The sequence below is a fragment of the Indicator indicator genome, chromosome 11 (assembly GCF_027791375.1).
Source record: "Indicator indicator isolate 239-I01 chromosome 11, UM_Iind_1.1, whole genome shotgun sequence".
NCBI classification, from domain to species: Eukaryota; Metazoa; Chordata; class Aves; order Piciformes; family Indicatoridae; genus Indicator; species Indicator indicator.
In genome coordinates, this window is record NC_072020.1 from 13,507,430 (window position 1) to 13,533,424 (window position 25,995).

Genomic DNA, 25,995 nt, shown 5'->3' on the forward strand with positions numbered 1-25,995 from the left:
AATTTTCCCAGTAAAGATTAGATGAATCATTTGGAAGCACTAATTATTGACTGCTCTTTAAATTTCTCTGCAGTATTTTGCTAGCAAAATTTTATTAGTTTCAGTTTGGCTGCTTATGTGTTATTGTAAGGTGAAATCAGACCAAGCAGTTGCAGCAGTAAATTGGAGATTGGATGCATGTATTACTATTACTAAATGCAACTTCTGCAGCAAACTGTGAAAAACCACTGAGCATTTCCTGTATTTCTAAAAGCTGGGAAGTGGATTCACATTACCTGCCTTTATCTTTCTGAAAGCTAGATGTCTAACCTGGCATTAATCAGCTGGGTGATCTATAGTCAGTGATGTACATCCGAAGGATGAGTCCTTCTGTTTGGAGATAGGCTGAATCACTGTCTGGAGTTGTCTTTTCTCAGCTGATGATAAAGCAGCCTAGACAACTAGATTGCATCAGTTAGGTGAGATGGCTCCTACTTTGTTGCTCAGACACTGTATGAACTGGCATTTCACAGCTTCTATAGACTTAACTGCAGCTGTGAAAGTTGCAGGAATAATTACTCCTCACTTACTATCTTCCTTCCTCCCATGCAAGAGGACCTTAGGTCTGTGGGTTTTATCTGTCACTATTATGAGTTAACTGCATCAAAGAAAAGGCAGTGCTGACAGCCTAAGGGAAAAGAGAGAGGAAACAGAATATCGTCCTGCAGGATTGCCACTCTTCTGAATGTCATGTGAAAGACATCCCCACCTCTGTTTCCTTGTGCTAGTTCAGGGTTTGATGCTGAGAGCAGTGAAGGAAAGTTTCTGTTTAACTGTGGGTGTGTGGGTTGAAGAATGGGAGTCCTGTCAGAAGAAAAAAAGAGTGAGAGATAAAAGATCCTGTAAAAAGGAGCCCAAAGTGATACTGAGATTTGATGGGAGAGTTGGGGAATCATCAGGAATGGGGCACACGGATTGGCATGCATGGCTAAAGATTGAGAAAGAGATTGAGAGAGAAGATTGGAAAAACTAAGTGAAGATATTCATCCCAGAAGGAATAGGATGAAGAGGTTAGATTTCATGGCTAATGTATATTGGCTGAAGTGAATGGGTCTGAGATAAGAATTGTGGAGAGCAGGGTCAGTATGGATAGGGATGAGGGGGTAGTAGTGGGAACAATACAGCCTCAACAAGGTGGAAGATTGAACAGCAGAAATACATTCCAGGGGGAGAAGCAGCAAGTTTGCTCTAGCTAGAGTAACCTTCCTCTTCCAAGCCTGGGGTGGGATTCAACATGCAAAATTTGCTGTTATCAGCAGCTGCCTCTGAACCTTTGAGAAACTGTCCATTGCCTCCTGCCCTGGATGTCCTGGGGGATGATAACTTACTGAGGTCACAAGGTGTTTTGTTTGCTTGACATTTCAAAGGGATCAGTGGGCTGAATCAAAAGCACCTATTTCTTGTGGCTACCACATTCAGCTTTCCATTCTCTTTCTTTGTTGCCTTTTTTTTATACTCTGTGTGTGTCTTTAATTCTGTGATCACATGCATCCATCCTTTCCTAGCATGGTGGCCTGAGAAACAGGATGTGACTGTAGTATTTCTCCTCTGTCTCTCCTCTTTCTCCTTCTACAACAGCCTGTTACTCCCTTGGTCAACTTTTGCTGCATTACCAGCAAGGTGGAGGTCTCTGTGTGATGAAAATCCCTGTATTTTCATCAGAATACATGACCAAGTGGAAAACTGAGTATCTCTCTGCTGCCATAGCAAAAGTTGTAACAGACTGCAATAACCTTTTAGATAATAAAATATCTCAGGAGAGAGACTTTTTCTGTGTGCCTCAGAAGCAATGAAATCTTCACAGTCACAACTCTCACCTTTTAAAACCCATTAACTGCAAAAAAGTAGTAGCTTTTGTGGTGTCATTAATTGCAGTACTATTAGAACTCTGATTACTTGAGGCAAGGCAGCAGCACCAGTACATGGTGTTTTTCTTTGTATGTGACTTGCAGCTGATTTTCCAAAAGGCAAACACTTGTACATGCTACAAATGCAATTGCAGGTAACTCTTGGAAATACAAACTGTACAGATCTGATGCTAAATGCTCTCAGGTTCTCAGACTCTTTAGACTGGGCACCTACAATAAGGGACAGAAGCTGTGTAGTCTTGATATATAGTGGATGAAACTATCTCTTCACCTCACAGAAGTGTTGTAAAATACATTTTGTTAATATTCATAAGGCACTCAGGACACTATTGTGGTGAATGCCTGAGAAAGCCCAGGAGGAAATTAATAATTCTCTCTGGAGAGCTGAGCTTCAGTGAAGCACAGCACATGAGGCAAAGGGGGTCACATGTTGAACTCCAGAGAACCAGGCAGTGACAAGCTGCATATTAAACACGTTGTCCAACCTGTGCACTGGGGTGCTGCAGAACAAAACTGGCCTATGACTTTGTATGCATCTTGAAGCAGATGGTGGGTATGCATGGAAAGTCACAACTGATGGTGCACAGGCAGCCTTAATTTTGCTGTGTCTTTCTTTTGGGGCCTTGCCCTTAGATTTAGTCTGGAGAAAAGGAGCCTGAGAGGAGACGTTCTTGCTCTCTACTACTATCTGAAAGGAGGTTAGAGTGGGGTGGGGGTTGATCTCTTCTCCTAAGTGATTAATGATGGCATAAGAGGAGATCGCCTCAAGGTGCACCAGAAAATTTTAGCTTGGACATGAGGAAAAATGTCTTTGCTGCAAGAGTCGTCAGGCATTGGAACATGCTGTCCGGGGAGGTGGTGATGTCACCATCCCTGGAAATGTTCAAAAAACACATAGACATGGCAATTCAGGACATGGTTTAGTGGGCATGGTGGTGTTGGGTTGATGGATAGAGCTGATGATGTCGCATGTTTTTTCTAACCTTATTAAACTTGTGTTTCAAGTTATCCTCTTTCTTGTATTATTTGTGTTCCAATTGCTCTGTGTGTGCATAAACATGTCATCCTTCTCAAACAGTGTGTGATGGCTTTGTTTTACACTCCTGGCAAAAATGCATGCCTGCTCTCCAGTCTTTACAAGTTTGGGAAGAGGGAGGATAAATTAATGGCCTCCTGCTGCAGAGTGGGTAATTGCAATCACATAACAGACTTTCCTGACTGGGCTCATCAGGTAAGTAGCTGCAGGACAGAGTCCTGGGTGATTCAGCAGTGCTGGTTGACTTTTCCCTATCCACGTGTTCAGCTGTATTGCTAACACCCTGTGTTCTCTTGCCTAATGATTTAGAAACCTGCTCACATTCCATTAAAAGTTTAATTACTGCCTCCTTCTCAGTAATGAGACAACTTGCTGGGCCATAGCTATTTTATTGGTTTAAAGTGCAGTTTGTTTCCAACTTCCTTTGTGCCCATTCCTGCCACTGTTTCCTGCTTGTAACTTCCTGTGAAGTCATTAGTGGTCTTGTCTTGTGGAGGAGTTGAGGAGTCTTGTCTTGTGGGAGGAGTTGAGAGGAAGGCCCCTTTCCCAGTAAACCTTGCTTCTGGTGTACAAGTCTGACATTTCTACAACCCTACTCCTGTTCTGTGAAGATGACTGATCACTCCTGGGCCACTCTTTTAATTGCTAGCCTTTGTTAAGGCTTTGCATGTGCAGTTTTCCTGATTTTCAGTTTGTGACAGGTTTTTCTGGTCAACCCAGCTAACCAAACTCTCTAGCCAGTCTCCATCCTCATGTATACAGTTTTGTGAGTAGTTGACAAGCCCACTGGGTGTGTGAAAGCATTCCTGTGGTTGAAGAGGACTGTGGAAGACAACTGGCCAATCGTCATAAGAATATTCAACTATCTGGACACACTGTGGACATCTTAATCATCCAGACACTGCGTAGTGCACAGAGCCACATGTGAATCTGTTGCGTTCTGGTGCTGTAAGTTGTAAGCTTTATGCTGGAAACTTGCTCTGAGTCACATCAGCAGCTCTGTTTGAAACACAAGGCTGCTTGGAATAACAGTGGACATTCCTGGGAATTTTCTTCAGGGCATGGCTTTCTGTCTTGATTCTCTCATGTCTAATAAGATGCTGCCTTTGAGTAAAGACTTTTCTTGTGGTGAGATGCTTCTTGTGCCTTACTCTTAAACATTTTCTTGTGCAATGAAGAGAAACCACACAGCAACCTTGGTGTTGGAGGGGCTGGTATCTCCTCCATCTGGCTGCTTTTGTTTTTCAGTAGTGATCAGGTATGGAAACTCCTGCTTCAGACAAAAAGGGTTAATCTGCTCAGTAAGTTTGAAAGGTATGACAAGCAGATAACCAAATCCTTTCTGCCTTCCCTTGATAGTTTTTATTTAGCTTTGTTTTCTTCAGAAAGGAGGCAAAAGAAGCATGTGGAATGGAAGCAGCATAGTTCTTCTGAGTACAGTTATGTGCTACAGTGTATTGCTCAGTGTTTTCTACTGCATCCTGGGTTTTGTACAATTAATAAAAAAAAAAAAATGCTAGCAATCCAGACTGGAGTGTGTCTTTCTCTCCGTTTTTTTTATTTTTCCCCCTCCCTGTTTTTTTTTTCTTTATTTTTATTTGCCCTGAGTTTCATACTTGTAATTTTGTAACTTGATGTGCATAAGCTATACTTGTTGTAAGGCCCTAATGTATTGAAGTATATGAGGTAACATGTTGGAAGAGTCTTGCTTAGACTTCAGTATGAACTAAGCTGTTAAATTAAAGCATCAGGGAAAATTAAAAATCCAAGTGTTGTCCAGCCATCTGCTTGCATGCTTTGCACTGCCTTTTCTGCAGGAGTCAGGATAGCCTGAGTATGTTAGCTAGCCTTTTGTAAAGTCATGCCTTTGGATTCAGGGCAAGACAAATCAGTCCACCTTATGAAGGTGGCACCAGGACTGTCCTAAAGAGCAAGGAGGAGTGTGTGTGAATGCTGATAGAAACCCAGCTTTTCATGGGTTAGGAGAGAATAAATATTCTTTCTCTCTTAACTTTCTTTGATAAGAGAACTTGAAGCTCTTTTGGGGTGTGCAGGCAGACAGAAGAGTGAGTGGTAGCATATGTTTATTGATATCTGTTTGCATAATTGTATTTTTACTTCCACTGAACTTGAGGTATAAAGTCGTTTTTGTGTAAAGCAAAAGGTAGCGATGTGATACAGGCTGTGGTTTGCCCCCATGTGAGCAAATTGCTCTAGGTGAGAGATGAAAAAAGAAACATGTAGAAGGCTTCATGTGTTCAGAAATTGAGGAGATGAATTGTGAAGATGCCAAGAAGTGAATCGGGATTTTTACTGCTTGCTTTATGGGCAGCTAGTTGTAAAAACGGCCAGCAATGCTGTGCTTTGAAAAGCCAGTGAGCAAGTGCAGTCTGTGACAGAGAGCTTGCTTCAGCTTTTCCTGAAATTATATAGACACCCCTGATTTGTGCCAGTTAGATTGCTGGTTCAAGCTTTGGTTAATGTCAAAAGTTGTGCACATGCTTTGATATTAACACTCTTTAATGTCCAAGTTTACATCTTTGTTTCCATGACCCAAAAGAGAGGTAAGTGTGTAGTTCAGTGCGCTGACACTGCTAAACTTGCTGCTCTGGAAAAGAATTTTTTCCTAGTCTTTAGAAAGCAGTTGCAACAAGCAAGCCCAATATTGTATTCTGATGTGAGAAAGCTGTGGGCTGTCAGTCGTCTTGCCATGAAAACCCAGCATTTCCTAATGGGAATTTCTTCTTCAGAGCTAATCAGTTTTGATGTTACAATTCTGGTGCATCTAAAAAGGCTAATTGAATTTTATAGGACAAATGTGTTACATTTTATATCCTCTGCAAGGTGTTAATACAAGACATGGTTGTGGCACAGTTCACAACATTGTCATGAATGTCTGCAGAAGTACCTTGAGATAATTAGGCTACAGATTGTCTGCTGTTTTTCATGTTTACAAGACTTGTGGTAAAACTGGTCTAAACAATGAGATTAGCATGAAAAGCTTATTTTTAACGTGAAAGATTTGGCACTGTGAAGAGAGAGATCTGTACTACAGTTCTAAAAGATTATGGTTTCTCTATGTAGGTAAAACTGAATTCTCATTAGTACCAGCGAGATGGACCTTCTGCCCTGTACTGGGGAAGAAAGAACAAGGCCACCATTTGGAGAAAAAGCCCTTCAAAGTTTGTAGAGGACATTGGTAAATCAAGCCCATTGCTATTACTGATTTTTTTTGAGGAAGCTTAGTAAAAACCATCATTCAGAACTTAAGGTAGTTTAGCTATGAAGTGTGGGAAGTAGTGTGCTTTGGGTGAGCTTTCTCTGCTAATGATATAAAAAGCTGGAGAGCTGGATGTCACTTTGGGACATGGCTTAATGGCCATGGAGGTGTTAGGTTGATGGCTGGACTCAGTGATCATAGAGGTCTTTTCCAACCAAGACAATTCTATGATTCTATGGAGTAGGCATCATGAATTCAGGGCAACAACACTTTAGAGGTTGATTTACTTGTTTCCTTATGATTTTACATGTTGAGTTTTATTTGTCCCTTCCCTGTGGAGGGATGTGGTATATAGTAGTTAATCAATTTGTGGAGAAGTTGTGCAAGTTATAGATAACTGTTTTATGTAGTAGCAAAAGCAGGCACATTGTGTTTTGCAGGATTGGAATAGGATTTGTTGGGCAACTTTCCAGCTGACTGTTCAACATACTCTGCCTTCAGATCTGACTGAATGCTTCTATATACAAATGCAATGGACCTTGAATCCTTGTGTCATTACTGTGCTTATTTGCTATGTAAAAATGCTTTTTCTCTTGTGAAATCGCTTATCGGGACTTTGTACATTTCTTGAGTGAAGAAGACAGAAGTCGTTGAGAAGTGAAACGGCTTATGGAAGACCAGGGTGAGATCTGAGAAGCAGAGAGATCTTCAAGTCTGAAGACTGCTGTGAATTCTCCCATAAAAATTTTACTTGTCCAAGAACTTGGAGGTTCAGTCCTTTGTGACAGTTGCACATGAAATGGTTGTGTTTTCCCTCAAAAGATGTTTTGGTGCTCTTTCTTTGTTTTTCAAGAGGAAGCACTCTTTCTGACATTAGATTTGGGCTTTTTGCCCTCACCTGTGCTCAGTGACAGAGTGCTGCACCTTTTTATCATACAAAATTTATTAATGGAAATGGAGGAAAATGGTTTGTAAGTTTGATTCTACTATGATGGTAAAAAATCTGTGGCTGTGGCACACTTACAAATAGTTGAAATTCTTACTGGTACAATGAGATGCAGACTTTTTCTCTCCTTTTAGTGAAATTAAGTAACTCTCTTTTATTGTTGGACTACTTTCTGAATTGAAATGGACCCTTCTTTACTGGCTCCAGTTTTTCGTTCTTTCTCAGCACACAGAAGTGATTATACTCCTGGGCCGTGCACAGTGATTTATTTATTTATGTTAATTTTGCTTCCTTTTACATAGCCAAGCGAACTTTTCAGGTGGTTCCTTCTTCCTTTCCCAACCTCCTTTCTATACAAATCATGCTTATTTAACCTTTTGGAAGGATGAAACCTAGTTTATTTTTCTATGAAATGAATGCTGCCTGAAAATCTAAGTAACCAAAAATAGTAAGGGAAAAATAATAGGGAAACATAAAATTCTCCTTTTGACAGATTGTACATGAATGAAGCTACCAAAACATGATCAGCAGGCTAAGAATGCCTTTTTTTTTTTTTTGAGTGTAGTAGGAAGAGAGGGAGCTGTTTTGATAAAACAGTTTCTTTCTGAATATGTGCTTTTCTAACTTGGCTGTTTTTCTCATCTCTGGTGTCCGTTGCTTAATAATAAATAGAAATATAAAACACTGCTTAAGGCAATTATAAGCACTTAAATACCTGCATGTGGCTGGATTGCTAAAAGCTTACAGCAATGTTCCAGTGTCTCTTAACATCTGTTACACAGCATTAAGGTTAGAAAGACAAATGCAGAAGTAGTTAAAAAAGTGCTAAGTCTTGAAACCAGTTTTGCTTATCCCTAGAACTCAGCAGAAAACATTAAGAACTTCTTGTAATCTGTAAAATTATCTAGTTGGCATGCAATTCCTCCTGCTGTAGGCTTGTGTTGAGCTCTCAGGCTTCCTTGTGTATTCTTAAGTGTAGCAGGAAAATCTGGTGAACCCAGCCAGAGGCTGGAAAGCCTGGCCAGAAGTGTGCAGTGCAGGTGAAGAAGGGAGGAGTGAGGCAAGGAGGAACCCGCTGCCCTGGGAAAGGGACCCCAGACGCTAGTGAGTAGTTGTCAGTGATCTGAATTCTCCAACTCCATGTGTCAGAAAACATTTCTTCAAAGTGTTTAAAGAGTATTCCTTCCCCTAGGTGAGGAGACTGGAGATCATGGCATGAAGAATTTTCTTCCTTCTTTCCAGGCTCTCCACTCCATCCATCTTTAACCATTCATGTGCTCTCATCCTCGGACCCAGTCTTATGCCTCCTTGGTGCTGTCAGTAGTGGTTTTTGATGAGCGGTGTGTGAAGACAGTAGCTATGTGAGGTAGTATAGTAGTGTGCATCTCTGCCTGAGCTTGTGCAGTCTCTTAAGTGAAAAAATTGAGAAGCAAGTGGGGAAGAGAGGAAAAACAGGTTTGCCTTTAGGAAGTCCAAGTACTTTTTAAGGCCTAAGGCAGCATCTTTTTTATCTTTTATAAGGAGGTGTCTCCAGACAGGGAAGAAAGCTTCTGGAGTTGAACAGGTATGGTGTCTACTTGATGGATAAACAGATGGTGTCAGGTTCAGGGTTCTCAGAATACCGAGTTCTTGGGGGAGAAGCAATGTTGCTGAAGGGATATTTGACAATATTCCTAATGGCTCTGCAGTTGTTAACTAATGTCCAGAAGATCATTCAAAGCATCAGATCATTTGGTGTACAGGACTTGGAGTTTTCTGGGAGGTTGTTCATTTTCTGTAAGCCTTGGCATTTGTTTCTTCTGCCTAATTATTCAGACTACCAGAGAGGAAAGTGTGGAAAGTCTCACTTCTGCATTCAGGTACCAAACATGCCCGTGTAGACACTTGTGCACAGACATTCAGGTGTCACAGAGAGGCTGGTGGAGCTGAATTTGTGAGCACGTGTGACCACAGGTGTGCATACATATGTGTGTATAGAAATGTACATCTGCACACACCATTTCTTCTGACAGCATTTGAATTTTGCCCTGAGACCTTTGCAACCGAGATCGCAGCCACTGTAAATCAGGGCAGAGTAACCCTTAACATATTTTTAAACAACTGGTATGCTTCAGAGGCCAGAAGCACAGGGATATCATGTAAACAGTGACTCTTACTGCAACTGTGCAAAAGGATGCAGCAATAACTAAATTTTGCAATGAAATAGGTGATATCTGCCATCTGAACCTAAGGGTTGCCATGCCTCTGGATTGTTGCAAGCCACTTAGTAATTGGCTAATGGTTGCATTTGGCAGTTTGAACCACTGAAGGAAAAAGGAAAGAAATACTGTCTCTGTTTGTATGCAGCACTCATTAAAGTAACTTTTTTTTTTTCGATTCTGTCAAGGCCAACGTGTCTGGGCTGTAGATGCTACAAAGGGAGATGGTGCACCAGAAGGTTTATAACTCCTATTTCAGTCTTGCGTGGCTTCTAAGCATGGCTAATCAAATTTCTGTCTGGCTACAAACAACAGACTTGTGAAACAGCTTTAAGGCCTGGTGTTGCTGCTGGCTTGCTAGAAAGTGACAGCAGCACAGAGTATGTCCTCCAGTGTCTGACTGAAACAAGACAGTTACCCTCAGATAGGCATAAATGCGCTATTAGATGGTTGAGAAATACATTTTTTCCCCCCTAAAGCCCTCCTGGGAATTTATTGTAGTGCCTTTGATGTAACTAATTAGCCTGCTCAAAGTAAGCAGTGACTAACAGTCTAATAACTGGCTAATGGAAGGAACTTCATAATGTTTTCAAATCAGGATCCTTTTGAATGTTTCGCAAGAAGCTGAGGAGCTTTTCCCTTCTGAGAAAAAGGTTGCCAATAGTCAGATCTTGATGTCCATATCCAGAGTAATCTTTAAGTTATATTTGAGTCTTTCTGGCTTCTTTGAATAGGCTAGATGTCAGAGAAGAGCAGCAATCCTAGTGAGATTCTGAACACGCAAACCTTGAGTTTTAAACTTCACCAGCAGACTTGGAGCAAGTGTAGTGTGCTGGGGCTGTAACACAGTAACTTGCAGGTTTTGTTGAATTTTACAAGGTGGAAGACTTTTTAAGAAGGGAAATGAAAAAGTAAGATTGTTTTTGCAGGAGACCTTTTTTTTCTCGTTCCCAACCCTCAAGTAGCAAAATTAAAATTGCTATAACAAGAAAGTGAAATGTTTCTGCTAGCCTTCTAGTTCTGCAAATTTGAAAGGAGAAATCACATGCCACATGTTAATTTTGCCAATTAATTCTACCTTCAGATGTCTTTTACTTCTGCAGTAAGGCTTTCTTCTTTTCTTGTCCACTGGAACTACAAAGCACTTGTATTACTGAGAGTCCCTTTCTCATCAAGCTAATGATACAGCATTTCCATGTGCTAACAAACATCTCCAGTATGTTTTCCAGGCACAAACCATTTGTGCCCAATGGTGGGAGCGTTTCTGGTGCTGGACATGAATCCCTACTTGCATGAGTTCAGTTTCACTGAATCTGCAGGGTCACAGTGTGTGTAAAGCAAGCAGGATTTGGGCTCTGTAGGTTCCACAAAGCTCAATGGAAAAGCTCACAGCCTGCTGCTTACCTGGGTGCAGGGTTCAGTGTTTTTCCTGCAGCAATGTCGTCACCAACACCTAGACCAGAGTGCTGGGGGCTGTGCTTGCCAGGGGTGTTCAGTGTCACTGCAATAACCCACTGTCTGCCACAGGAGAAACATGTAGCCCTGAACTTAGGAAGGCAGAAAATGGTTTCAGCTGTTTTGATTTAAATTGTTTGGTTTTGTTATTTTAAAGTCTGTATGGAAATGGGCTAGGAGAGGGCTTGCTCATATGTGAGGCTTCCACTCCTTAGGAGCCTGACATTGTGAGTTGTTGAGAGTTAGAGATTCCATCAGTTTCCCTGAGGCTTGCAGCCCTGTGTGCTTAGACTGGACAGTGTAGGGGCTCAGGATCCCCATATCGACTGGTTGGCTGTTCAGCAGGACAGCTCTAGGCAAACTTGGCTGACAGGATACCACGGGAATTTGGTTTGCAGCAAGTAACTTCCACGGCTCCAAAGTCATTGAGGTCAGTGAGATGGCTCGAGTGTCAGGTCAGTAAATTTTTGTCTGCCTTCTGAGGGTGAGAGTCCTGGGACTGACCAGGAGGTTTCCACAGCACCCTGTGCCTTTGTGTGTGTTCCCTGAGTGGGAAATTTGTGTATCTTAAATTGGATTTTTAGCATTTCCCTGTGGGGCTAATGCTGGGGTTTGTAGATGTAGACTTCCAGTTAAATCTAGTAGGTGTTTGCTTGCATGAAACTTTAAAGTGAGGTGTTTTTTTACCTAATTTCACATATGCCAGCTAACTTCAGCCACTTGATTTTAGTTGGGAGCAGTTGGGGAGGCACCAAGCAGTGTAAATTTATCTGGGTAATCAAGAAATTGAGATAAAGACATTGCTACTAACAAAGCTCTCTCTGATTAGGTGTCTGAAAAAGTTCACCTGAATTTTAAGCTGCTTTATACCATTTGCAAGTTCCTCAGCCGTCTTGGGGAAAGGGTTATGTGCACAGTTGGAAAAGGCTGTGAGCCATGTTCTGCTGATAGCAATGCATCAGTGACTTAACATTGGAGCAGTGTGAGCTCTCTACAAGCCCACTCTTGTCTTCTCGGGGACAGTGGGAGCTCTGCCATTGACCCAGAGGAGTGCAGGATTAGGCTCTGTTTTTAAAAGTCATAGAAACTGTATTGATGCACTCTGTTCTGGCTACCTGCATGCTTTGAAAAAAAAGACTGAATTGAGTTGTGTTGTAGGTGCAGCAAAAAATGAATGTCTCTCGTTTGTGGAGAATAACAGGGGAGTGGCGTGTTGCATAGGTATTGTTGGAACTGGGTCTGCTTTCTGCCTTGTTGGTAAATCCTTTTTTCTTCCAGTGAAAGTTAAAGATGACAAACAAAAGAATATAACAAGTTTCTGAAAACAACCAACCAGACAAAAACAGATAAAAGAGCTGTGTATTCATATTCCAGAGGTCACAAAGCAGTTCCTGGAAAATACAGTATGTATGGTAATGGGAAAAGAACTAAGCTGAAAATCCATTACAAATGGGAATATAAATCTATACATTTTCAGTGGTGAGCTCAGAGAATGTATGCTATTTATAAGCACAGTAAGTCTTGTATAAAGTATGCTTAAGCACTGCAAATAAAGTGAGTACTGTGCTTGTTATCTAACAGATTTTATAGCGTCTCGTGTGGCGGGAGTCTATTTTTAAAACCAATTATGAGCATTGTGCTTCATATCTGTGTTAGTCTTTCCAGAGCTTGTACTTCATGTGCAGTTGCTCCAAATGCAGGGAAATAACAAACACAGGACCAAGAATGCCCAATTTAAACTACTGTACCCACCCAAACCAAAACTTTTGTTACGACACACACTGTTTTTAAAGGCAGGCGCAGTCCTACAGATGTATTTCCTTCTGCTTTGCTCTTAAGGTGGCCAGAAAGTAGAGATGAGTGTGTGTATACAAGGTGTTGATACACATGTCCTAATGAGCCTGGCAATTGCTCTATTGCATCATTTCCAAAAAGAAAATACTAAGTCTCAAAAACTTAGACACTCTTAAATGTGGGGAGAAATTGCTTTCTTACTTAGGTATCTATTGTGTTAAGAATCTAAGTAGTCAATCTATTTTACATTCCATCCCCCCTTCCTTCTGGCTCACAACAACCTAAAATGCTGCTTTTCTGGGAAAGACTGATATTCTGACTTCAGTTTTGTAATTTAATGATGGAGAGTTTCCTTAGTAAACCAAATTTAGAGTACTAGAATGCTTATCTTATATCCAGACCTTGAACATAAAAGGCATTTTATACCAGCAATTGTTCATTTAATGAGCAATTGCAGAGTGCAGGACGGTTAAGGGATTGAGCTATATGCACCATTATTGCAAGAAGTATTCTGAAATACCAGAAATAGGACGTAAGCTCTGATCAGGGGGACTGTGAGCACAATTACCTTCTTTTCAAATCCTTCTGTGACACTGCGGGAGGAAAAAGGACTTTGAAACTTGAAAGGAAAGAGCTTGCTTTCAACCTCAAAAGCTAGGAGGAAAGGGCTCTGAAATTTGCTCAGTATTCCCAATTCACCATTAGCCTGTTTCTTCCTTTAGCCTCAAGGCATTCTCCGCTTTTTGAAAAGATGTTAAGAAATTCAGTCACAATAGAGGGCCTAGTTTTGAACATGTTTCACTCGGTCCATTGAGGTCTGGTCTTCAGCCTTTGTGTGGGGTGAATTGAGCTGAGCAGCAAGCTGGTTGGGGAGAGGTGAATGAGCAGTCTCTGTGCAGTCACAAATTCTGGCAAAGAAAAGATTACCCTTCCCTTTATTTTACAATATGCATTCCTGTACAATCCTGCTAGTGGCAATATGCGAAGCCGAGCTTGTGCTTAGGTCAATATGGAGCACTTGGTTTATAGCAACTCTTGTTAAGTTTGTCTTGTAATTGAAGCTGCTGTTGACCTTGCTTGGAGACCATTTGTAAAACCGTTTATTTAGCATAAACTGAAATAATAAACCCTCCTTCTTTTAGGCTGATTGTGATAGGGTGACATTAGTTTGATTTAATGATTAGCCGCCTGACCCCTCAGCTAGAGAGAGCTGCTTGAATAGGGAGAGTTCACTAGGAAGCACACAGGAAGAATACTAATGAGCTTGTTAAATTTAGCATGGCACCAACCACTTTTAATTCTTCTAATGGGAGAAGCACTGCCTCTGAGAGAGAGGGAGGGAGACAAGGAGCGGGGGGAGAAAGGGAGAGAGGGGGAAAGAGAGGGAGGAATGCCCATGTCCCAATAGCTTGAAAATTTTGGTCAAGAGAAGACCTTGGAGGGAGCATCAGCCAGGGTCTCTTGGACTGAGTTGTAAGTATCTTTTTTTTTCTCTTAGCCAGACAAAGTGTGTCAGCAGATCGCTTGTGAAGCAGTAACACTCCCTGCGATGTGCATGCAGAAATGCGGGGGTGAAACTTCTACATAAACAGATTTCACTGGGCTGGCTGTGTCTTGTTCAAGCAGGGGGCTCCAAAGTGTATTGAGACTGATTTTTGGTGTGGTCTATCAATAGATTTTAACTTTTTTTTTTTTTTTCCCAGTTGTCAACTTTTAGAGCTTGAAAGTAAAAAAGCTTCTGCTTACTCATGGCCTACAATAAAAAAAGGGGAAAATAAAAAAAAAAGTTCAACAGGGAAAGAAAGTTTCATGGATTTTTGTGTTTTTGTTTCTTCTGATTTTTGATTTTCTGGGTAAAAGAGCTGAGCAATTAAAAGTGTGTTTATTCAGGCATGCTGGCCAGGGTGAGGTTTTTGAAAAAGCTTGTTGATTAAATATGGTGTGTTTCTTGGTGCTCAGCACTTCTAACACAAACTGCTGCTGATCAGAATGGCTAGACCAAATCAGGCGTTTCTCAGTGGGTTGAAGAATCTTGGATTAATGTGATCATTGCGGGCTGGGCACTTGTAACGTATCTCTGGGTACTGGCTTCTAAAGGCAGAGTAGGCTGTACATGGAGAAAGAGAAGCTTATGCAGATTGCTCTTGGGGCCTGATTACTTTTTGCTTTTCTTATTTAACCCCTCTCTCTTACACCCCTGAAAGACGGGATCAGCTATGCTGGAGTTGGTGTTAGGAAGCAGGTGGAGATGAGGGAGGATCAGTCCCTTTCATTTTAGCTTTTGTCTCTCTGCAAGATTTCAGCAAATCAGATGTTTTTTTTGACCCTAAAGCCAAGCACTTCTGAAACGTGAGCAGAGCAGTAACAATTGTTGTATATTTGGCTGTAACCCCCTTGGGCAGATGCTGCTGGGGAAGTGGGCTGTTTGCTTACACTTCTACTATAGAGTCCCACTTGTTGCCATGGTGGACAGTATGTCTCTGTCAATTATTTGGCCTGGCGTGACTTGCCCACACTTACTCTTAAACCTTTATTGAACGAATCAGCTGAAACAGAACCAGCTCAGCTTTCTCCTTTTGGCAGACTGGAGTGGCTCGCCTGCCGCTGCGAGAGCCGCTGGCCTTGCTGCCAGAGGAGTTTCCCTGCTGAGCACCAGGGTTGCTCCTGCACATCGCCCAGTTTCTGTCCTGCAGCATGGCTGCTGTCAAGTTTCTCATCTGCCCCTATCAAAAGCAGCTCAGTGGTGTGAAACATGAAAGAAACACTTAGCGAGATGTTTGGCCATTGAATGTGTCTTGTTAATGCATAAACACCATCGTGTTTACTTAACAAAAAAGAAATACTTCTGGGAGAACTTTTACATGGCAGACAATGTACAGAAATGCTTGAGTTCCAACAGCACACGGTAGTAATTTCCTACTGAGGACAAAGGGTTGATGCAGGAGGAAAAATACTACTTTTAAAAAAAAAATTTTTTTTCTTCTTTTCTCAAGGAACCAAAAGAAAAGGAAAGCTTAGTAAAGCAAAACACATTTTTCCTTTAATTTTCAAAGTTACACAAAGTAGGTTTTGAATTTCATTCATCAATTTGGAAAATCAGCTTGTTACATAGCAGTCACCAGTACCTTGATTCATGACACATGCATGTTTTGAGAAGGAAGGAATAAAAGTGTAGCTTGCAGACAGACGTCAGCTTCTTGTTGTATCCCAGGACAGCAGTTTTAACAAATATTAACTTTATATGGAAGAGTAAAAGAACTGAAACCCTATCTGATCCTGAGATTGATTATACAGCCCCACAAATCACTCCAGCTAGCTTCTTTCCATACTGTGGTAGCACAGGTTAGCTTGCTCTGCTTAAGGGTCTGTCAGGATTTCAAATGAAGTGTAATCCCCTGTTTTTACAAGAGTTTACATCTCATCAGTGAAAGTTCACTCTAGGTTGAAATTTAACATAAAAGACTCTGGCTAGAGAGAAATGTGATGGAAAATATGACTTTGGGGTGATGAATTTTTTTTTTTTTTTTTTTTTAGTTATACAAGCAGCTTTCTAAAAACCTCATATAAGTTTTAAAGTTTTAGACTCACTTTTGCAGATCTCTAACTAAAACCAGCTTTGATATAAAAAGTTGAAACCTTAAACCCTGCTAATCCAGAGCAGGGACCAGTGCCTGTGCATATTAATAAAAAGTAGAAAAGTGCAAAGAGTTCAAACTTCGCAGTTTTGTTGTTCGTTCTCATTAACTCTTTCTTCTCAGCCCCAACCCTGGAAATGCTCTGTGTGAAGAATTACTGCTGGCTGTAAAAAGAATTCAGTCCCTGGAAGATACTGATAAGTCAGCAAACCGTGGTTGCTGTAATACTTGGAGATAGAAAAATAATTAAGCTCTCAATAGGCTGTGCTGCTGGGTTTTCTTCTTGCTGCTACTTGGGAGGAAAGGGGGCAGGGAAAAGCACCATGTTCAAAGCTGTAGTTCGTTTATGCATATGACATCCAAAATTCGGCTCCAGGTATCTATACTCGCACAGCCTGTTTCTAATTTAATTCATGTGACGGCAAATAGGTTGAGTTACGCTGGTGTCAGGTTTGGTGAAAGTCTCCTGGTGAATTGCTGGCTGGAGCTTTTGTTGTGAGAACGAGTACACCAGGGCAAGGTACAAGTCAGAATTCAGCCCTGACCTCAAATGTCTGACAACTGAAGTGCGATCTTGGCACTGTTGCCCGTGAACCTTCCTTGTGTGTGGGTTGTAGAGTATGCACTAGTTTTATTTCCTAGGGGTGTTTTCATTTCCTTTCCACTTACCTTTTTTTGTGCACAGTGTTTAATAATCTGAGGTTCTGCATGTGCTGAGCAACTTTAAAGGCTAAGCCTCTTTACCAGTACTTTGTCAAGAGATACTGGTCTACACTTCATGTTCAGCATGGTTGATTGAACAAGGCTGTACCTGGAGCCACGGGTATCAGCCGAGGATTACAGCTAGCAGTTGTGCTTGTTTTAGAGAAACATCTCCGTATTTTAAACTGGTAATACAACTGAAGGAGTGCATTCACAGTAGAGACTTCTGCAGCTAGCAAAACCCTGTGCCACATGGCACATGTGAAATGTACCCAGAAATATGTATCTGCCTTTTGAGGACCAGAACAAACTGGTCTAGTTTTGAAAAGGTACATGTAGCTCCCTGGGGTAAGAAATTCATGTGGGACCAGAGGGCTGGTTCAGCACCTGGTCCTGGGGCTACCTGCAAGGGAAGCTGTTAGAGCCGTCATCAGGGGGCCCTTTTTTGCCTCATAGGCTTAGAGGCTTACTCCAGACTAGGGCTTGGGTTTGACCCTCCTAATTTTATTTTTCTCCCTTCCTCTTGTTCATTAAAAATTTGTGGGTATTATCTGTGTGAATATGGAAAACAGAAAGAGGAGTGTGACCTACCACTCTGTACACACATCCATGTGGTGACACTCTTAGAGTAAGTAGCCTCACTTGCACCTGTCTGATGCTGCTGGTGCTGTATATTGAGCCATTTTATCCATTTTAGTGTTGCTCATCTTAGTCCTGATCACTAGTGACCTTCCTGCAACGCTGCAACCTCTCCCATCAGCAAACTTCCAGGGAGTGGAGCTGGGCTGCAGAGCAGCAGTGGGTGGCTAGGTTTGATTTAGGCCCAGCTGGCAGGGTTCATCTTCTCCTCTTTGTGACAAATCATTTTTTGCCTCCCTATCAGGCAGCCCAAACTCAGAGTTAAGAAAACAGGCAGGCTGTGTCTGTTCTCCCAGGATTGATAGTCCCTCTGGTAGGAGCATTGGCGCATGGGTGATGATGATCTACTGCTCAGCAGCTGCCCGCTCAGAAGAGGCAGGCTTCCCCTGACCATCCCTCACAGCCACACGTGCACCTACTGTCACCAACTTACACCGTAAGGAGGGGGGAGTGAGGAGGAAGGTGGGGGAGAACTTTTCTTTATTGTATTTGTTATAAATGGGCTAAAAGTGTGTCTCTCTCTTTCTCCTGCCCTTCTCTCTTTCTTCTCCCTGTTTTTTTTGCAGAGGATGAAAGTCCTGGGCAGACCTATCACAGAGAGAGAAGGAACGCGATCACAATGCAGCCGCAGGGTGGGCAAGGCCTCGGCAAGATCAGTGAAGAGCCTTCCACGTCGAGCGAGGAAAGGGCCTCATTAATCAAGAAGGAGATCCATGGATCTATATCACACCTTCCCGAACCTTCTGTACCTTACCGTGGGACGCTCTTTACCATGGACCCCCGGAACGGTTACATGGACCCTCACTACCGTGAGTACCCATTGCTGCTTCCTTTGGGGATGCAAAGTTGGAAGGCTGTAAAGGCTGTCAAATCTAATGTCATTTTATTTGTTGCCTTGCTTTGTGGGGGGGTTGGGGGGGCGTTGAGGTAAACATGACCTTTTTTTCTGAAGTTAAAAATCAGGGTTCCATTGCAGCTTAGCAATGATCACAGGCCTCTGCAAAGCAGCTTCCACAGGACATCTCATCTGTTGCTAATCCTCTTTAGCTATCCAGGGTTGCATTTGCTCCACCTCTTTAATACACCAAGGAAAAAGGCCTCATTAAAGAAAGCACAGAAGGAAAATGAAACAGACCCTAAAACCTTGCTTTTAAAACAGAGTTAAAGTATAGTATTGAGAGGAGGAAGGACCGTGCCTCGTACAAGGAGAGTTTGGGAGTGGGGGACTGAAAGGTTTACTGCAGCATTTTGGGAGTTTTGCTTTGGAAGTTTTTTAAGGGATTCATGCCTGTGTGTGAGTGTGCAGGCTGATGGATTGGACTTGCAATTTTCTTCCCCAGCTACAGTTGTCTGAAGTTGGGGGGGGAGGGGGTGTGGAAAAAAGGCAAATAGTTTCAACTTCTGAATTCCTGCTCAAGCATTAATAAAAAAGTAAGAAATTAACTAACACTTGAACACAGATGTGGAGTGGATTTTTCCACAGGCAGAGTATGAGGGAGTTCAGAAATATTTTTCATCTGCTTCTAGTTTACAAAAAAAGAAAGTGGGGGAAAAAAATCATTTAGTTGTGCTGTAATGAAGTACATCTTGAGGTGTCAAGGCTGGTGCCTTTTGATTATTGATTTATCACCCAGTCAGGATACAGATTTGCCATTTAACCTTCTAGTCTCCATTTCCAGATGATGGGCCTAAAACCCACAAAGAGGGGCCAGTCTGCATTGGGTTGGTTTTTTTTTTCTTTTTTCACATCATTCAGAAATTTTAGTGTTTTAAGGCAAAAGGTCATTAGCCAGATGACTGATTAGTGAGGACAGCTGATTAGTGCATGTTTTTTTGCTAAAGAAAGTGCCAGGGATAAAAGCTAATTTTATCCCTTCATTAGTTGGGCTAGCAGCAAAGGGGAATGTTCACTCATCAGGGTGCAGATCAAAGTATGTCTTGCACAACCTTAAGTCTCACCAACCTCCTTTAAAAAAAAAAGGCAAGCCAAAGGAAAAAAAAAAAAGGCCTGATTGTTAATAAGGGTGGAGGTGCTATGAGAAACCGAACACTTGTTGTCTTTAGAGTTTAGATCAGTAGTGAGGGGAAAAGTTTGCAATGGGGCTTTTGAGCTCTCTTCCAGTTTAGGCAGTTGGTTTCTGTACACCCTCCCTCTCCTCCTCCTCTTTTACACAGCCCTGCTCAAAGCCTCTGTGGGACTTCTTTCTGCTGAGGAGGATGTGTTGCAGCACACCAGCGGCAGACTCGTCTGCCAGACAGGCATGAATGTTCAGAGCAAACTACCACTCAGGAGCAGCAGTGCCTAGGAATACTAGCTTGCAGGTTGGAGGCACCAATTGTAGCTTAAGGTGGGCTAACAGAACTGCCAAATCCTACTTAAAATCTTATTGGGGAAACAAAATAACTCCTCTGTCTGTAGACAGTACAGCTGAGGAGAGATTAAATGTATAACAAAACTGCCCCCCAAACAAACAACTTGGCCACTGAATTTAGTGGTGATGATTGGCATTTTAACCATCTGACCAGTTGCCAGCTCAACCCTTAAATCTAGTTCAAGGTGTTATTGATACTACTGAAGATTCAGACTGAAGAAAAAGGTCCAGCCAGTCAGAATGAGTCTGAGTGCTTTGCATTTAGTTAAATTTGTTTTGTTTTATTGAATTTGGCTTTTGATGAGAGCTCACAGGCTTCGATGAAGCCACCATGTCTGCGCTGTGATCAGTAACCCCTAGCTAGTTAGGATGGGCAGGCTTCTAGAGAAACGTTGATGACAGAAGTTGAGAGAACAGCAGAAATTATCCAGCATATAACAGTAGAGAAACAGGAGATTAGTTAGTTTTAAATGAGCAACATGGAAGCAGAAATCAGGAATCAGAAAATACTGGATGGGAAGACCTGCTCCACTGCTGCTGTAGTGAGCTGTATGTTTGTACTCACTGGTTTATAAAATCCCTCAATCTATTAATGCTGTATAAAAAGCCGTCATGCTTTTATTTACCTTTAATAAATGTGATAAAAGGAATGAGGGCATGACTAAGGGTTGTTTTGGATTAAGTTGGCTTATTTTTAAAATGGGGGTATTAGAGTTGTCGGTTTAATAGCAGAATGTTTGTGCATGTAGGACTGATTGTTTTTGTGGCCATTATATGGGGATCATGGAAGCAACTTGAATCATGGGGCCACTTATGTCCTGCGTAGGAAGAGGTGTTGTCATAGTGTTTTTGTTTCCTAATGTTATGCAAGCCAAAAGGAAATATGCGGGTTTGAATGTGGGGGACTGGAAGGGGGTGGCCCTACTTTAGGTTGTAAGATTGGATGCGGATATGGTTGTTTCTATGGACAGGGTTGGATACCTTTGATGGTTCCCCGTTTGGAAGAATACAGGCTTGGCAAGAGATGCCTAAATTGGTGTGCTTTTCTATTTATGCTCATTGTGTATTTTGAGGAATAGGTGGTAGAAGGGGCTGGCTTTCCTGTAACACAGGAAGAATGAGAATTATATGTTTATTTTGTTTAAGGAAGGGGGTGTGTAAATTGTTTATTTTTTCAAAAAAAAAAAAAGAGCATTTGAGTCAATTGTGTGTGGATAGTCGTGTTACCCCTCCAGGAATGCTGACTGGGTACTATTGAAAACTTATTCTTGCGCATTTTCTACTTGTAAATATGCGTGTCAGTGTGTGTGTGTCTTGCAGGATTTTTTGTTGTTATAATTTCTTTTTCCTAATTAAAATGACTGATCTTGTAAATGTCAGAAATAATAGTTACCATATACGGGGAATAAATACCTCATTGAGGGGGAGTTTGCTCTCCTGCAGAGTGTGGGTGGGGATAATGGTTGTGTTTCAAGTGGACCAGCTTTTCAAAGCTGGGATGAAACATGCTATGGAGTTGGCAGTGCAGAGAGCCCCTCAACCATTTAGCAGCTGAGAATGAGAGAGCAGCCTTGTGCTCAGCTCACAGCCCTCTATCCTTCAAGAGATAAAAGGGAAAACAAACAGACCTAAACCAGAAAGTTTTGGTTTCTGTCTGCCTTTTTTTTTGTTACGGATTTCTTAAGCGCTGTTTAAACACTGATCACAGTGTGAGGGGTATTGTTTAGCATTTTTTAACTTCTAAAAAACCTTTTTCTTTTTACAAACTTTGGGGGAGATGACAAAAATGCTGGAGTTTCCTTTCATGTGTTGCACCTTTTCTTTATTGAAGAGAGCAGGGTTACTGAGCTTAATTAGTTTTTTAAACTTTAAACCCTCTGTTTCTCAAACATTGATTCCCGTGGTATCTGGAGCCCCTTGCTAATGTAAATTCTGTCTCTAGAAGTGGAGCTGAAGCAGGGGAGGTGAGGATAGCAACTTCCCTTCGTTACTCTCTTCCCCAATTTTAACTCCCATGCAGATTTATGGCAATGCTAAGTCTGCCTGTCTCACAAACCATTCCTCATGGAAAATATGAATCATTCCTGATGTAAACACTTTGATTTAAAACATACTGCTGGTATTTTTCCCTGGGTTTCATGGTTCATCTGGAAGAATTGTTAGTACCTAATTAGTAAAGCCTGAAGAATTATCTTAAGGAAAAAAGCAGTGACAGTTCAGTTGACTCTGATCTAAAAATGTTATACACTGGAATGGCCCTGGTAGGGTTCTTTCTGCTAGAGCCCTTTATCCAAAAAGGTTGCACTGAGTGTAGGTGAAAGCAGGAACTCAATATTTTTTTTCCCCTCCTTACCAGAGATTTATTCTGCTGTTATTGAAGCTTCTGTATCTGTCTGGGGAAGTAGGAACTGCTTAGTGTACACTACACAGGATTAACCCTCCAAAGGTATTGATTGCCCTCAGTCCCCACTGAGTATGCCTGGACTTCTACTTTATAAGGATCGGGCCCTGCATAACTGCCTGAGTTAGATTGCTCAAAGTTAGTGTCATCTCAGAATCAATTTGCAACATGAACAAAAGGCCACAGCAAGGAAAATACAATGCTGCTTCACTAGGTGTGCTTGTTCACTTACTGGCTTTTAATTTCTGTTGACAAGAATTCCCCTTTCTTCATCTCCCCACAGAAAACAAACATGAGAGAGAAAAAAAAAAGGGAAATTAGAGTGTGTTTCTGCAAATGCAAACTTGTGACTGGAAACACTGCCTTAAAATGCAGTAATTGGAAAGCAGTGACTTTCCATGGCAGTGTGGCTTGAACCACAACGGCCGGCTCTGTAGAGCATGTTGGACAGTAACATCAGTCCAGGTCACCACAGGCTGATGAGCTCATGGAAGGGGGGGTCCCTGTTTGCTTTGTGGAGGGGGAGGGCTGGTGGCCTCCCTTGTATTCTCCCTGGCACCATCGTGGAACTCTGGAGAGACAACCAAGACACTTCTGGATAGTCCCAAAGCAGGCAGTTTTCTTAGCTCACTTCCTAGCTTCCCAGCGGCAGCAGGAGGCAGAGCCTGGGACAGCTTTTGATGGTGAGTCTCCCCCCAGCCTTGTTGGAGAGCAGTAAGAGAGTGTCAGTGAGGAATCCTTGCAGAGATTTAGGGCTAGGGTCTTTAAACACATTGAGAGGCTCTTCAATTTCAAAGTGAGTTTGTCCTTTTAAATACCTCTGAAAATCTAGGTCCTACTTCTTCATCTCTGCAGCATTTTGCAGGGGAGGGGCATAAGTGCTTCAGTAACAAAACTCTCCAGAGACAGTGATTTATGGGGTATAGCTAAAAAAAGTAAAATCTAAAGCTTTTAATAAAACCCTCAGGAAAAAAAGCCTGTAGTAGAAAAGTGAATGTCAGATTATGGGTGTCCCCTGAGCTACTGAAATGTTGATCTTTAAGAAAATGATCATGTTTGTAAAACTGTTTGTGGGATAAAACTCTAAAACGTAATAGGATCTTTCAATAACCTTTTAATAACCTCCAGCAAATAAACTTAGGGTCAGAGGCAAGTTCAGTTTGAAATTTAGGAAGGTGCTGCAGACCTTGTAAGCTTAACAGCAGCTTCTAAATGGAAATACCCTCTCCAAGATGCTTCACAAACCTCCTGCATTGGTTGGGAGGTTGTGTTCATTACAAGTGCTCTGGTCCACTTCTCTGAAGCCCTTCTGTGGAATAAGCTTAGTCTCTTGAGAGCCCTGGGGTTGCTGCCCCTGAGTGATGCTCTCCTTTTGGAAGTAACAGTTGCACCCATAGATTTGCAGTGGGATGTGACAGGTAGGTGTCCTTTCTTCTACTGGATTTTCTCTCTCCTCAGCATGAGACAGACTGCAGAACTGCCAATATCCAAAAGGTCTTCAAATGGAATGTGGTTGAGAAGCTGAAAGGTGACCTTTTTGGGGTTGTAGGGTTTTTTGCTTTGTTTTGGTTTTAAGTTGAGGTCAATACATATCTTTAAATACTGATTTTTTCCTTGTCATTACCAATAGTATTAATTTCAGCTGGAAACTGTAGACAATGATATACGAAGAGGTGATTCAGTTTGTGTGGATGGTAGACTAGGCTATTTGTGAGATCTCTTATGGCTCTAGAATTGTGTTGGACTTTGAAGTTTTAAAAATTATTTTTAAAATTATCCCTCTATGGCACCTAAGAGAATTGAGCTGCCAGTCACTACTCTGGGTATGGAGCTTTCCAAGAAGCAGATGGATTCTGTTAAGCTCTTTGTTTTTCTGGTTGTTCATGTGTATGTAAGTTCTGGAGTGAGGTGTTCTTTTGGTTTGTGGTTTGGGTATTTTTTTTTTGTTTGTTTCTTCGTTGTTTTTTGTTTTGGTTTGGTTTTGTGTATGTTTTTTGTTGTTTGTTTAGTTTGATTTTTTTCAGTTTGTTTTTTTTTGTTGTATGTTGTGGGTTTTTTTTTTTTTTAAGGAATAGGGAAGTTAAACAGAGGTAAAATACAAAACCACTTCTTTCATGCGTTTTATTTGGTTGGTCAGCTAAAGCTGTTTTAGGTGCTTTACAATATCATAGAATCACAGAATGGCTCAGGCTGGAAGGGACCTCAGAGATCATCCATTCCAACCCCCCTGCCATGGACAGGGACACCAGTATGTAATACTGCCTTCATGGAAGGAGACTGAATGCATTGCTCAGAGCTGTAGAACTCAGAGTTTTAAGAACTCTGGGAAAAAAAAAAAGCCAAGAAATAATGTAATCCATCTCCCTAGCTTCCTCAAGGCAGATCAAGTGTTCCTAAATTGGGAGAGAATGAAAAGCTTCTTCGTAGTTGCTGTGTCCCTTGATGCGTGGACATCTCTAAGAGCCTTGTGACAGGATCTGTGCTGGATTTGTGCTGATCTTCTGTATCGACATGGTAACTTTTGTAGCATCAGCAGCTGTAAGGTGTGGAGAAAAAACTCCCAGCAAATAAATGTAGAAGCCATAAAAGTCTGAGTTAAAAAGTTTTGGTAAAGTTTCCTCTTCCCTCCTAGAGATGAAGGAGACGGGCTACTGCCTACTGCTGTGTTCACTGGGAAAAAAGAAACACACCCCCACCCTCCCCAACAAAGGAAAAAAACCCACAGCATGGCTGTTGTACACATTACTGCCATTTCAACGGGCAAGATCATTAGTTTTCTCTTTTTATTAGTTATCAGAATGATCTTTGTGCTGTTGCTGAGGGTGTGCAGTGTGAGGGGTTAGCCAGGTATGAGAAGCATGTTGAGAAGTAATGGCCAAAGGAAGATAAGCATCGTTTGCTGCAGATTTTGAAGCATCCCATAATGGCTGAGGTTGCTCTCCATCAGTCAGCTTTTTAGGAGTGCTTTGCCCTGTGAACGTTTCTTGGCACAGTTTGAAAAGCAACTTCTTTGACTTGGCTCCTTAGAGCTTTGTAAAGGTTAGCCAGAGCTCAGCCTCATGCACCTTTTGGTATCAGGTGCGTTAAGGTATCCGTAAGGAGTTGTGTGACTGCAGCAGCTTGAGTCTTTTTGGCAAAGCGTGGGGAGCATGTGGAGCAAGTGCTGGTTCAGCAATTGAGGTTTTCACCAACAACTGAAGCAGATTGTCCTGACCTGGTGAGTACAAGCCATGTACTTAGACACTATGCAGTGCTTCACACTGCCGAGGAGATGATTCTCTTGCTTTGGTAGCCTTCTATCTGGTCAGAGAAATAGAAAGGATTCAGCTGTCTAAGCAGAGCTTTGAAGTTCCATTTTCATGCCTGGAAGGATCCTAGGTGGTCTTCGTCTTCAACCCTGGAAAGACTTGTCTTCAGTACATCCTGTGTATCTCATCTCTTAACTCTGTATGAACATCTCGATACATTAGGGGTCTAAGATGGCACTATTGTCAGAATTTAGGCAGCTGAATCCTTGTCAGTGTTGTAAGCTGGTGTTTAAACCTGTGTCCAAATGGAGAAAATAAACATTGAAGTTCAGTTCTTACTTTATCCCCATCCCCACTGATCATCCAGCTCTTGTGAAGAAATCTGTGGCAATCGTTGGATTGCAGAGTAGTGTCTACAAGGTACTCCTCTTTCATGGTGCCC

At 41.8% G+C, this 25,995-nt stretch overlaps 1 protein-coding gene across 1 annotated transcript in view; it reads left to right on the forward strand.

Annotated features, from left to right (window-relative positions):
- Positions 1-25,995, forward strand: part of GLI3 (GLI family zinc finger 3) — a 193,820-nt gene that overhangs the window by 35,025 nt on the left and 132,800 nt on the right. Inside the window, exon 2 of the mRNA XM_054384768.1 lies at positions 18,099-18,341. Coding sequence (XP_054240743.1) covers positions 18,099-18,341 — 243 coding nt within the window. The remainder of the gene's footprint in view (positions 1-18,098; positions 18,342-25,995) is intronic.